Source organism: Otolemur garnettii, unplaced genomic scaffold (assembly GCF_000181295.1).
Source record: "Otolemur garnettii isolate 467f Iridium unplaced genomic scaffold, OtoGar3 scaffold00038, whole genome shotgun sequence".
In the NCBI taxonomy this organism is placed as follows: Eukaryota; Metazoa; Chordata; class Mammalia; order Primates; family Galagidae; genus Otolemur; species Otolemur garnettii.
Window position 1 is genome coordinate 4,202,948 of NW_003852433.1, and position 11,886 is coordinate 4,214,833.

Genomic DNA, 11,886 nt, shown 5'->3' on the forward strand with positions numbered 1-11,886 from the left:
GTGGTCCCAGCTACTTGGGAGGCGGAGGCAGGAGACTCGCTTGAGCCCAGGAGTTGGAGGTTGCCATGAGCTGTAATGCCATGGCACTCTACCTAGGGGGACAGCTTGAGGCTCTGTCTCAAAAAAAAAAAACCTATTTTAGATTTCCACAGTGGGATTGCAAAGAACTCCATTGTGCAGTGGTCTGAAATCTTTTGTGTCATGCTTAAAATCTGGTTTTCAAAATTGTCTAACAGACTTTAGCCCCATCTTCATTTTTTTCTCTTTGTTTCCATTTGGTAATTAGCTCTCTATAACTTTCTAGTATCCATCATTTCTCAAGTGCCTTGTTTTTTGCTTAATCCTTTTACATTTTTTATTATGTTTACATTTATTTAAGTTAGCACCACAGCACTTCTCCAAAGGAAGCTAATAAGATCATTATGCAGATGAGAAAGTTACAGTGCATAGGTATTTTGTAACTTGCCAGTGATTGCACAGTATGTGGAGAGGTAGAGCTAAACTCTTTGCATTACACTAGTTTTGTGTTAAAAGCCTGGGTCAGCACATTCCAGAAATTAGCCTCCTAGTGTTCACAAGAGCACCTTGAATTCTGAAAATATCTGTGCTATGAAATAGAAGCTAATAAGTGCCATGGAAGCATATTCTAGGAAAGGCAGAATTCGATGGATCTTATATAATTGGTCACTCAAACCTAGAATATGATCATGCTAACATCTGAAAGAACAGCTTATTCCTTGCCTGATTTTAAATATTGTTAATGCTCAAATTTAAAAAATATACCCTTGGTATACTATTAACCATAAGAGGACATTAAGCTAGACACGGTAGCTCATGCCTGTAATCCCAGCACTTTGGGAGGCTGAGGTAGGCAGATCGCCTGAGCTAGAGGGAGACCCCATCTCTAAAAATAGCTTGGTGTTGTGGCAGGCAACTGTAGTCCTAGCTACTCGGGAGGCTAAGGCAAGAGAATGGCTTGAGCCCAAGAGTTAGAGGTTACTAAGAGCTATGACACCAGGGCACTTTACCCAGGGTGACAAAGTAAGACTGTGTCTCGAAAAAAAAGAGGACATTGAGTATGCTGGTTTATTTTAGCTTCATCTTCGTTTCTTTCTTTTTGTTCATCTTGTCTTCCTAACATTTGATTCCAGTTACTAAAACTGTATTTCACTAAGTGCTGGCAATTATACACCTGTGCCTCTTTCCTTGTGGGCATCCTGCTTATCTCTAGTATGTCAAGGTTTTGCCGAATTATCTCGCTAAGGAACTTTTTTGTAGTTAACTATACCAAAATGTAAAGGAATTAAGAGAGGGATAATAAGTATACATAATAACTGTTTTTTTTTTTTTTTAAGTTTTACTAGAAAGCAATATTTTTGACTCTGGTTCTCCAGTTTAGAAGCTAAGATTTAAGTCAGTTCATTTTATTGCTAAAATACAAGGTTCATATATGAGGTTCTTGAATTCATTTTCTTTGGAGCAGGCATATGGGCAGCAAAGCTATGGAACCTATGGACAGCCCACTGATGTCAGCTATACCCAAGCTCAGACCACTGCGACTTACGGGCAGACTGCCTATGCAACTTCTTATGGACAGCCTCCCACTGGTAAGGCCTGCCTTAGACAAATTTTTTGGTTCATGTTGGCTAGGGCATTTGCTAAGAGGCTTGTTACTCATGTTCTAGGTTGTATATTCTGGCCCATTCCTTGGCATCTGGGGATTTTTAATTCCATAGGAGGAAGTATTTTTTCATTTTTCCCTTTCTTTATATTCTTGAGAGATCTTTAATAGAATGTGGGTGGGGTAATTTCCAAGAGAAAAAGAACTTTCCTTTTAACTGTTTTATGCAATGTGTTGAATAACCTCATGACAAAATAGAGACTATTTAAAAGATTGTGCTAATGCTAATACTTAGTAAGAATGAGCTTTCTTAAACTGAGCTGCTTAAAAATCAAACTGGTTTTCACATCTGTTTGCTTCATCTGATAGTGTACCCTCTACTTTTTGTTTTGTGCTTTCCACAGTAGAAGGGACCAGTACAGGTTTGACTATCCTGCTCATTCTTGCATGGGAAATGCTTTCCATCTTGTCTAACCCTGTAATGTTAACCCTTTAGGTGTTTTCATTTGTTTAACCCCCAAACTTTCTAACATCACACAAAAAGGTGCTAATAAAAAACTGCTTCAGGTGCCATTCAAAGATCCATGTCTGATTCTGTATATGATTTTGGGAAAGGTTTTGTTACTTAACACTATTTGTGTTGAGACTTAATAATGGTTACTTACTTTCCCAAAGGTATTTTAGATGATTTCTCCCTAGTTGATTCTCCCCTATTCCCTAAAAGATAGATTGCATGATTAGTTTTACTTAGAGGAACAAACTGCCAACTGCCACCCTGCATGTATCATGTTTGTCTGTTGGTTGGCTTCCAGTCCAGACACATTTTATTTTAAGTGTTATGAATTACTTTAATCTACCCATAGTATGTCTCAAATACATATATGTGTAAAAGAACAATATTTTAGGAAGCTAAAAAACTTTCTAATTGTTAGAATAAATTGTATCCTGATGGAGAGGTTGAGTGGAGTGCATACAAAATCTGTGATAACTTTTCTCTGTTTCATGCTATGTGTGTTTCAGGAGCTTTACTTTACCTCCCCTTTTTATTTTATTACTATTATTCTGAAGAGATGTTTTAATATAAGAAAATCTTAAAACTCTTATTTCAAACTATTCAGTTTTCCAAATTGTATATATTATAGCATGGGGGGGGAATATTTGTTTATCTCGTTGAGTACCAATGTCCTGAAGTTGGTGGGAAGAACTTGCTAACCTATCTAATATGTATCTTGACCAGGAGGGGAAATATTTATCAAAACATGCTATTGGTATTAAATTACAACTGTGGGAAAACTGGGACTAAATTGTGTAGTTTGGATTTTTAACACAGAATTTTGAAATTATGAGATGAATTTTACATTTTATAAAGCTATTACTTTTTTTTTAGCTGGCCCAAGCTGGGTATGAACCCACCACCCTCAGTGTATGTGGCTGGTGCTGTAACCACTGTGCTACAGGCACAGAGCCTTTTTTTTTTTTTTTTGGAGACTGAGGCTTAAGCTGTCACCCTCAGTAGAGTGGCATGGCATCACAGCTCATAGCAACCTCAAACTCTTGGGCTTAAGCGATTCTCTTGCCTTAGCCTCCCAAAAGGCCTGCCACAACACCTGTTTTTGTTGGTTGATTGGTTGCAGTTGTCAATGTTGTTTTAGCTGGCCTGGGCCAGGTTCGAACTTGCCAGCCATAAAAAGTACAATTTGAAAATAAATAATATGATTTAGATTTAACCTTGGGATTGTTTTGCAGAAATTAGATAAAGTGATTTATAGGCAAAGTAGTGGTTCTATAAAGCCATGTATTTGCATTGGCATTGGTTAAGTCCTATCCCTGCTGGGCCCAAAAAAGTGTAAGACACTCTAATACGGAGACCAGTAGCTTTGATGAGCCAGAGCTTGTACTCAGTAGTAATAAAGAATGTTTCTGGGGTGTAAGAACCAATATTAAATTGATATGTGAAATGATTGAATAGAACTAAGTAGGAGCCTAACAGGTAGTGAGTACTGGTTTTTTCCTTAGTCCATGCTGCCTTTACACATAAAAGTTACTGGATAATTATTGTAGGGAATAGATACAGATAAAAATACACTGTTCCCTTCTGGGATTTTAAAAATTTAACATTCAGGGCAGCGCTTGTGGCTCAGAGGAGTAGAGCGCCAGCCCCGTATGCCAGAGGTGGAGGATTCAAACCCAGCCCTGGCCAAAAAACTGCAAAAAAAAAAAAAAAAAAAAATTAACATTCAGAAGAAAGAGGCTGTGTAAATCTTAATTTGACTAGAATTTTTAAACTTTAATTTTTGCTCTTCAAGTTGAACAAAGCTTTGGTCAGTTTAATTTTCTTCACTTTTTTCCTTCAAGTTGTCAGCACATAGTAGGTGTGTTTTCTTTTTTTACTGTGGTCTTTTTTGTTGTCATTAAATCATTTTGCTTTTTTTTTTTTTTTTTTTTTATCATTTTGCTTGGCCGCTTGGGTGGGCACTACAGATTAATTAAAACATTATTTATTAACCCAGTGTCTGTTACTATAATCTTTAGCATGACAGGCCTTAAGTGTTGCATAGTTCCCCTGGATAGGAGTTATTGCCCTGATCAGTTTTGGGGTGGGGAGGGGTTGCTACATTTTAATTGCTGTTCTTGTAAATCTTACAGATAGCATGTCCTGGTAAGGGGGAAAATCTGTGACCATTAATAGGGTAGATGGAACTTAAATAAATGGGTGCTTTATATAGTTGACCTTAGGACTGCAAAAAAACTTAAATAAGCAGTTCAAATGAACAACATGCCAACTCAAAAACACTTCCATAGGTTGGGGCTCCCTGTTACGTGAAATATACTTTCATATATATTTCAACCCAATAGTTTTGACAAGGAAATCATTGCTGTGTGTAATTAATTTTAGATTTTTCTTTAAATGTTTGGGTTGGAGAAAAAGTAGCATATTCTTATGCTACATATGGAAAGTGATACTTTATATTGTATAAAAGGAAGCTGGTGTTTATCTTTGGCTAACAGGTTGTATGTTTAGTGAGGATACTTTGTTCTAACTAAAGTTTAAAGCCCTAAATTTTCTTGATTGTTTAAAGCCCTAAATCTTAACTAAAATGAGCAGTCTTGATTTGTTTCAAATACTGAAATGAGGTGGGTGTTTTTTTTTTCCTTTCTGTTTTTGCCTGGGGCTGGAGTATAGTGATATTTCACTGTAACCTCAAAATCCTCCTGCCTCAGTCTCCCAAGTACCTTAGACTACAGGCATGCACTGGCTAATTTTTTAAATTTTTTGTAGAGGCAAGTTCTCGCTGTTGCTCAGGCTGGTAAAACTCCTGACTTCAAGCGATCCTCCTGCCTCAGTATCCAGAAGTGCTAAGGTTACAGACAAGAATCATTGTGCCTGACCTAAAACTCTTGCACTTTATTGAGATTTGGATTTTTCTTTGGACATATGTACTGACATCTAGACCAAACTTTTTATTGGATGGCTTAGCTATACCCATTGGCCATAAGGAAGAACCACCTAGTACCAGGAATAGTTATAACACCTCTAATAAGAAAGGGACTCAAGTAAGGAGCTGCAGACTTTTGGGGTTTGGGTCATGCTTAAGCCCAAGTCCCAAAGGAAAAGGCATGTAGCCTGCCTGGTATGGCAAAGGCAAGAACTAAGGAGAGGCTCCGTTTTGGTCTACAGCACACCTGTGAGAACAGGTCTTTGTAACACTTGGTTAGGGACATAATGAAGGGGATGCAGGGGGTGGGAGACTTTAAGGTGTATCCCTCCAGTATTGCTGAGCAGGAAGAGAAGGCCCTTTTGCTTGTGGTAGGTAAGAGGAATAAAGCTGGATAACTTGAGAAGCTACCTAGAATCACACAGTTATGTGGAGAACATTACCTTTTAAAGGTTTGTTTGGGGGAGCATTAAAGTTCAGTTTAAGGTAATTCACTGCAAAAAATAGGATAATTTGTTTTATAGTAGTCTATCTTTAATTACATGTGCTATTTCAGACTCTACTGCTGATAACAAGACTTTTTTTTTTTTTTTTTGAGACAGAGCCTCAAGCTATCCCCCTGGGTAGAGTACCGTGGCATCACAACTCAAAGCAACCTCCAACTCCTGGGCTCAAGCGAGTCTCCTGCCTCTGCCTCCCAAGTAGCTGGGACCACAGGCACCCGCCACAACACCCGGCTATTTTTTGGTTGCAGCCGTCATTGTTGTTTGGCAGGCCTGGGCTAGATTCGAACCCGCCACCTTAGGTGTATGTGGCTGGCACCTTAGCCACTTGAGCCACAGGCACCAAGCCAACAAGACTTTTTTATAGTTGTTACCTGAAAGAAAATTAGCATTTCTTAGAGTGTTTAATCAGGCATTAACATCTTCCACTGAAAATTAAACACATCACTCTTGTAATCCTAGCACTCTGGGAGGCTGAGGCTGGTAGATGACCTGAGCTTATGAGTTCGAGACTAGCCTGAGCCAGAGCGAGACCTTGTCTGTAAAAATAGCCAGACGTCGTGGCAGGCACCTATAGTCCCAGGTACTAGGGAGGCTGAGGCAAAGGGATCATTTGAGCCAAGAATTTGAGATTGCTGTGAGCTATGATGCCACAGCATTCTACTGAGGGCAACAAAGTGAAACTCTTGTCTCAGGAAAAAAAAACACATCGTTCTGTAGAATTTCCAGTTTGTTTAAATTAAACATGAGCTGCCCATGATGCAGTGTTTTGGACTGAAAGAAAGTAATTAAATGAACTACTACCCAAATTAGAGGGTTTAGTACTAAAACCACTACCTGGATTGTTATTTTTGTAAGTTTTTTTGTTTTGTTTTTTGAGACAGTGTCACTGTTGCCCTCGGTAGAGTGCTGTGGCGTCATAGTTCACAGCAACCTCCAACTCTGGGGTTTAAGCGATTTTATTGCCTCAACCTCCCGAGTAGCTGGGACTACAGGTGCCCACCACAATGCCTGCCCCTTTTTTTTTTTTTTTTTTTTTTTTTTGGCAGTTTGGCCAGGGCTGGGTTCAAACCTGTCGCCCTTGGTATATGGGGCTGGCACCCTACTCACTGAGCCACGGGCACCGCCCTATAAGCTATTTTTAAATAAGGATGAGAAAGTACTGTGGGGTACCGTGCACAAAAAAAAGAATAAATGCTATATCTTTTGCCTTTTGCCTCCCTTTTGGGGATATTTTTTCTTCCTTGAGGATTCTTTGGATACTTCGGTTCATTGGTTGAAGGCCAGGCACAGTGTCTGATGCCTGTTATCCTAGTATTCTGGGAGGCCAAGGCAGGTGGATTGCCTGAGCTCAGGAGTTCAAGACCGGCCTGAGCAAGAGTTAGACTCCATCTCTATAAAGAAAAACCCGGGCTTTGTGGTGGGCTTCTGTAATCCCAGCTATTGGGAAGCTGAGGATAGAAGATTGCTTGAGCAGCCTGAGTTTGAGGTTGCTGTGAGCTATAAGACCACGGCATTATACCAACTTCAACAAAGTGAGACTTTGTCTCAAAAAAAAAAGGTTATTGGTTGAGAAACTTCTGAATAAGGTCTGCTAGTAAAATCGTTAAGAGACTTAGCAAAAGCCAACTTATCTGCTATTGAATGCCTTTAGAAGGAGGCAGAAGGAATTCTGTTTTCTGTAGCATAACTTTCTGTTAGGTATAGTTTTAGAGTAAATGAAGTAATGCTTTACTAAAAACCAGGTAGGTAGAATGTGGGCTTTAAGAATTTGTTTTTTACTGCTATTACTAAAGGGAGACTATTATAAAGGATTCAATATTGTGATGGTTTAAAGTAGATGGTTTGCAAATTGTTCTGTTATTGAGTGTCTAGGCAGCTCTCTAAGGGGGCTGGAAATCTGATACAGCTCTTCTTTGTGTTCTAGGTTATACTACTCCAACTGCCCCCCAGGCATACAGCCAGCCTGTCCAGGGGTATGGCACTGGTGCTTATGATACCACCACTGCTACAGTCACCACCACCCAGGCCTCCTATGCGGCTCAGTCTGCTTATGGCACTCAGCCTGCTTACCCAGCCTATGGGCAGCAGCCGGCAGCTACCGCACCTACAAGGTAAGACCACACTCACCTAACTCTGAATTCCATAATGGTTCAGGATTGGGTTTGAGGGAAAGAGGGCAGCTGTGCACACATGGAGCATCTGTGACATAAATGCCAGTAACTAATGTGCTAGAACACATCACAGAAATATTCTCCATTTAGCAATGAAATGGTGCCATCCAAAGGCTATAATGAAAAATATCTCTGATTGGGTTGTTTGGTTTCAGTGTGGCGATCATTTGAGATAGGAAAAGGATGTTGATTTTACTTTACTAAACCCGGAGGAAAAATGAGTATTTTTCTTCACAACAGAATGACTTGATGCGGCAACGACTGTTGCTCAGTGGGTAGGGCGCTGGCCACATACACCAAGGTTGGCGGGTTCAAACCTGGCCTGGGCCAGCTAAAACAACAATGACAACTGCAACAACAACAAATTAGCTGGGCATTGTGGCAGGTGCCTATGGTCAGTGGTTCTCAGCCTTCCTAATGCTGCTGTGTATTTTCATTGTTAAAAAAGGGTCTCAACCCACAGGTTGAGAACTGCTGCTATAGTCCTAGCTACTTGGGCGGCTGAGGCAAGAGAATCACTTAAGTCCAAAGAGTTGAGGTTGCTATGAGCTACGATGTCATGGCACTCTACCCAGGGCAACAGCTTGAGACTCTGGCTCAAAAAAAAAAAAAAAAAAGAATATGAGTGATGGAATTGTACATTTGATTCTTTTATTTTGGGGGGTTCTTTGGCTCTGTAAATGGGTAACAACTTTTTCTTTGAGGAAAGTGTGGTAGTTCACAGTACAAGAAGGGGAGTCAGGGAGCGTGATAGATAACAAGAAATAGGCTTATGGGTGGCATCTGTGGCTTACTCAGTAGGGCGCTGGCCTCATACACCAAGGGTGGCGGGTTCAAATCTGGCCCCACCTGAACCACAGTGAAAAAATAGCTGGGCATTGTGGCCCGTGCCTGTAGTCCCAGCTGCTTGGGAGGCTAAAGCAAGAGGATCACCCTAGGCCCAGGAGTTGGAGGTTGCTGTGAGCAGTGTGATGCCACAGCACTCTACCAAGGGCGATAAAGTGAAACTCTGTCTCTACAAAAAAAAAAAAAAACAACAAAGAAATAGCCTTATGACCCAATTTACAGTAAAAGATATATCCATATCTTGGAAGTCGAATAGTACTGCCTCATCTTAGGCAGTAGACATGAGTTACTGTATGTTATGTAGAGGTTTGATAATCTAAATATCATACACAGGCTGGGTACTGTGGTTCATGCCTCTTATGAGAGGGAGGCCAAGGCAGGTGGATTGCCTGAGCTCACAGGTTTGAGACTAGCCTGAGCCAGAGTGAGATTTTGTCTCTAAAAATAGCCAGGCATGGGCAGCGCCTGTGGCTCAAAAGGAGTAGGGCGCTGGCCCCATATAGCAGAGGTGGTAGGTTCAAACCTGGCCCCAGCCAAAAACTGCAAAAAAATAAAATAAAAATAAAAATACAGGGGCGGGGTGGGGGGTGTGGTGGCGCCTGTGGCTCAGTGAGTAGGGCACCGGCCGAACTGCCACAAAAAAAATAGCCGAGCATTGTGACAGGTGCCTATAGTCCCAGCTACTCAGAAGGCTGAGGCAAGAGAATCGCCTATGCCCAGGAGTTGGAGGTTGCTGTGAGCTATGTGATGCCACAGTACTCTACCCAGGGCAATAAACTGAGACTCTGTCTCTACAAAAAAAAAAAAAAATACCTGGGCATTATAGTGGGCACCTGTAGTCTGTAGTCTCAGCTACTTGGGAGGCTGAGGCAAGAGGAATATTTGAGCCCAAGAGTTTGAGGTTTCTGTGAGATACAATGCCACAGCACTCTACCAGGGGCAACAAAGTGAGACTCTTGTCTCAAAAAATAAATATCATACACAAATACAAATTCTTGACTGAGTACCCTGCTATAGGGTGACTATTAGGTTCAGCACCATTCATACTTGATGACTGGTTAGCAGGTAAACAATATTTACAAGTTTACATGGATGGAGCTGGAAAATGTTCAAGAATGGAAGAAAAACTATCCAATGTATATAGCCCTATTATGTAACTAATTTATAGCTTTCATATGAAGCTATAACCTAATTATAGCCTAAGAATATGGGGGGGGGAAAGATGGGGGTGGATGGGTGGAGGGAGAGTGATTCAAGGGTTCACCTCCATGGTTTATCTTACAAGGGTACAAGTGAATCTTTCTAAAAGTAGAATATAAACATCTTAACACAATAAGAAAATGACATGAAGGCTATGTTAACCAGTTTGATGAAAATATTTCAAATTGTATATTAGAACACCACACTGTACCCCATGATTGCATTAATGTACACAGCTATCATTTAATTAAAAAAAAGAAAAAAGGAAAAAAAAATACTATTACTTACCAGAAGATTTCAGGTCTTTGCTTTAGGCAGTGCATTTAGATGGCTTCTGCCTGTCTAAAAAGAACACTACTGATTTCAAAGATGGATTTTTAGGGAATAAACAAGAGATCGACTTGTAACCTAGACTTTTTGTCTGCTGTAGAGATAGGAAATTAGCTATGGTAAACCCTTGTAACAGTACTTCTGAGAGGAACAGTGAATAATGAGAGCCACTTGATAGTTTATTCTTGCTAGAAAGCCTGTGCAATAGATAAGTTAAACTATCTGGCTGATTCCTAGAAGGTCTTTATTTCAGTTGACCTAGGCATTTCAGAGTGTTATCACATGTGTAAAGTCCCATTTGGTGCTCTCCTACAACAGTATATCCAAGTCATAGCTGGATGGTTTTATATATGGATTGGTTTTTTGATAAATCATCCTTTATTTTTCAATCCGTGGCACTTTAAAACAATTGGCTTGTGATCAATGGCAGCTATTCCCTTTTCCATTGGAAAGGGGTGGGCTTGTGATCAATTTCAGCTCGGTGGAGAAGCTAGTCATGTCCATATCATCTCTCTTCTGCCCGCTGGTTCTCCCAGGCTTTGCTCAAAATAGCTTCAACTCACTCCTATAACCTTGGTATAAACTGTTAAGGGCAAAGAGGTAATAGGAACCCCTGGATTTTTTCCTTGGGATTTGGGATTAATTTTCATCATTAAACAGGAGTACTTCCTAGTTCATCTGATCATGAGGGAAGCTCTGTGTGTGTGTCTGTCATCTTCCCTTACTGTGGTACTTCTATTATGGAGACTTTGAGGCAAAGTTAGATTAATTTATGGCAGCCTTAGGAAAAGGATTTTTTTGAGACAGAGTCTCACTCTGTTGTCCTCAGTATGGAAATGTTTTTTCTGGTCTGTTAGGAGAAATAGAAATCCACAATTTCCCCAAATTTATAATGCTGTGGGCTTAAATGTTAGTCTGACCTAAAACTTAACGTTATTGTTAAAAGTCGTTTTTTTTTTGTTTGTTTTGTTTTTTTAAGACAAAATCTCAAACTATGGCCCAGGGTAGAATGCTGTTATGTCAGAGCTCACAGCAACCTCAAACTCTTGGGCTTAAGTGATTCTCTTGCCTCAGCCTCCCAAGTAGTTGGGACTATAGGCACCTGTCACAACACCCAGCTATTTGTTTTGTTTCAGTTGTCACTGTTGTTTTTTAGCTGAACCGGTGCAAATTTGAACCTGCCAGCGTTGGTGTAACAGTCCCCTTTGAGAAAAAGCATTTTCTTCTCTAACAAATCATATCATTTAAGTTGGCAACACAAAATATAACAGCCTTTTATAGCTGTTCATGTGAAATAAGTGGAACATGTTGGTATCTTTTCTGTGGATATGATTGATTTCTTCACCCCTCATAGGAGTTGGCCTGATCCTGGGTTTGATGTGGTTTATATTTATTTCTAAGATCAATTCTAATGCTGCATATTGGTCATAGATTGTAGAGGTCTTATCCAAGAGTTTTGTGGGTGATAAATTCTCATTGTTTATTTCTCCTTTTAGACCACAGGATGGTAACAAGCCTGCAGAGACTAGTCAACCTCAGTCTAGCACAGGGGGTTACAACCAGCCTAACCTAGGATATGGACAGAGTAACTACAGTTATCCCCAGGTACCTGGGAGTTACCCCATGCAGCCAGTCACCGCACCGCCATCCTACCCTCCTACCAGGTCAGTCTCTTCTTGTGAACTATGCCTCATAAAATAACAAAACAGATTTTTTTTTTCAGGTTGCTGACCAGCTTTCTTTCACCTCCTCTGGTAAGATAGATTATCTAGGCT

The 11,886-nt window shown here is 40.3% G+C and overlaps 1 protein-coding gene across 2 annotated transcripts in view; it reads left to right on the forward strand.

Annotated features, from left to right (window-relative positions):
• Window positions 1-11,886, forward strand: part of EWSR1 (EWS RNA binding protein 1) — a 39,226-nt gene that overhangs the window by 7,680 nt on the left and 19,660 nt on the right. For both annotated transcript variants that reach the window (XM_012805238.2, XM_003789850.3), the window contains exons 4-6: window positions 1,484-1,607; window positions 7,489-7,675; window positions 11,608-11,775. In XM_012805238.2, the coding sequence (XP_012660692.1) occupies window positions 1,484-1,607; window positions 7,489-7,675; window positions 11,608-11,775 (479 nt within the window). The remainder of the gene's footprint in view (window positions 1-1,483; window positions 1,608-7,488; window positions 7,676-11,607; window positions 11,776-11,886) is intronic.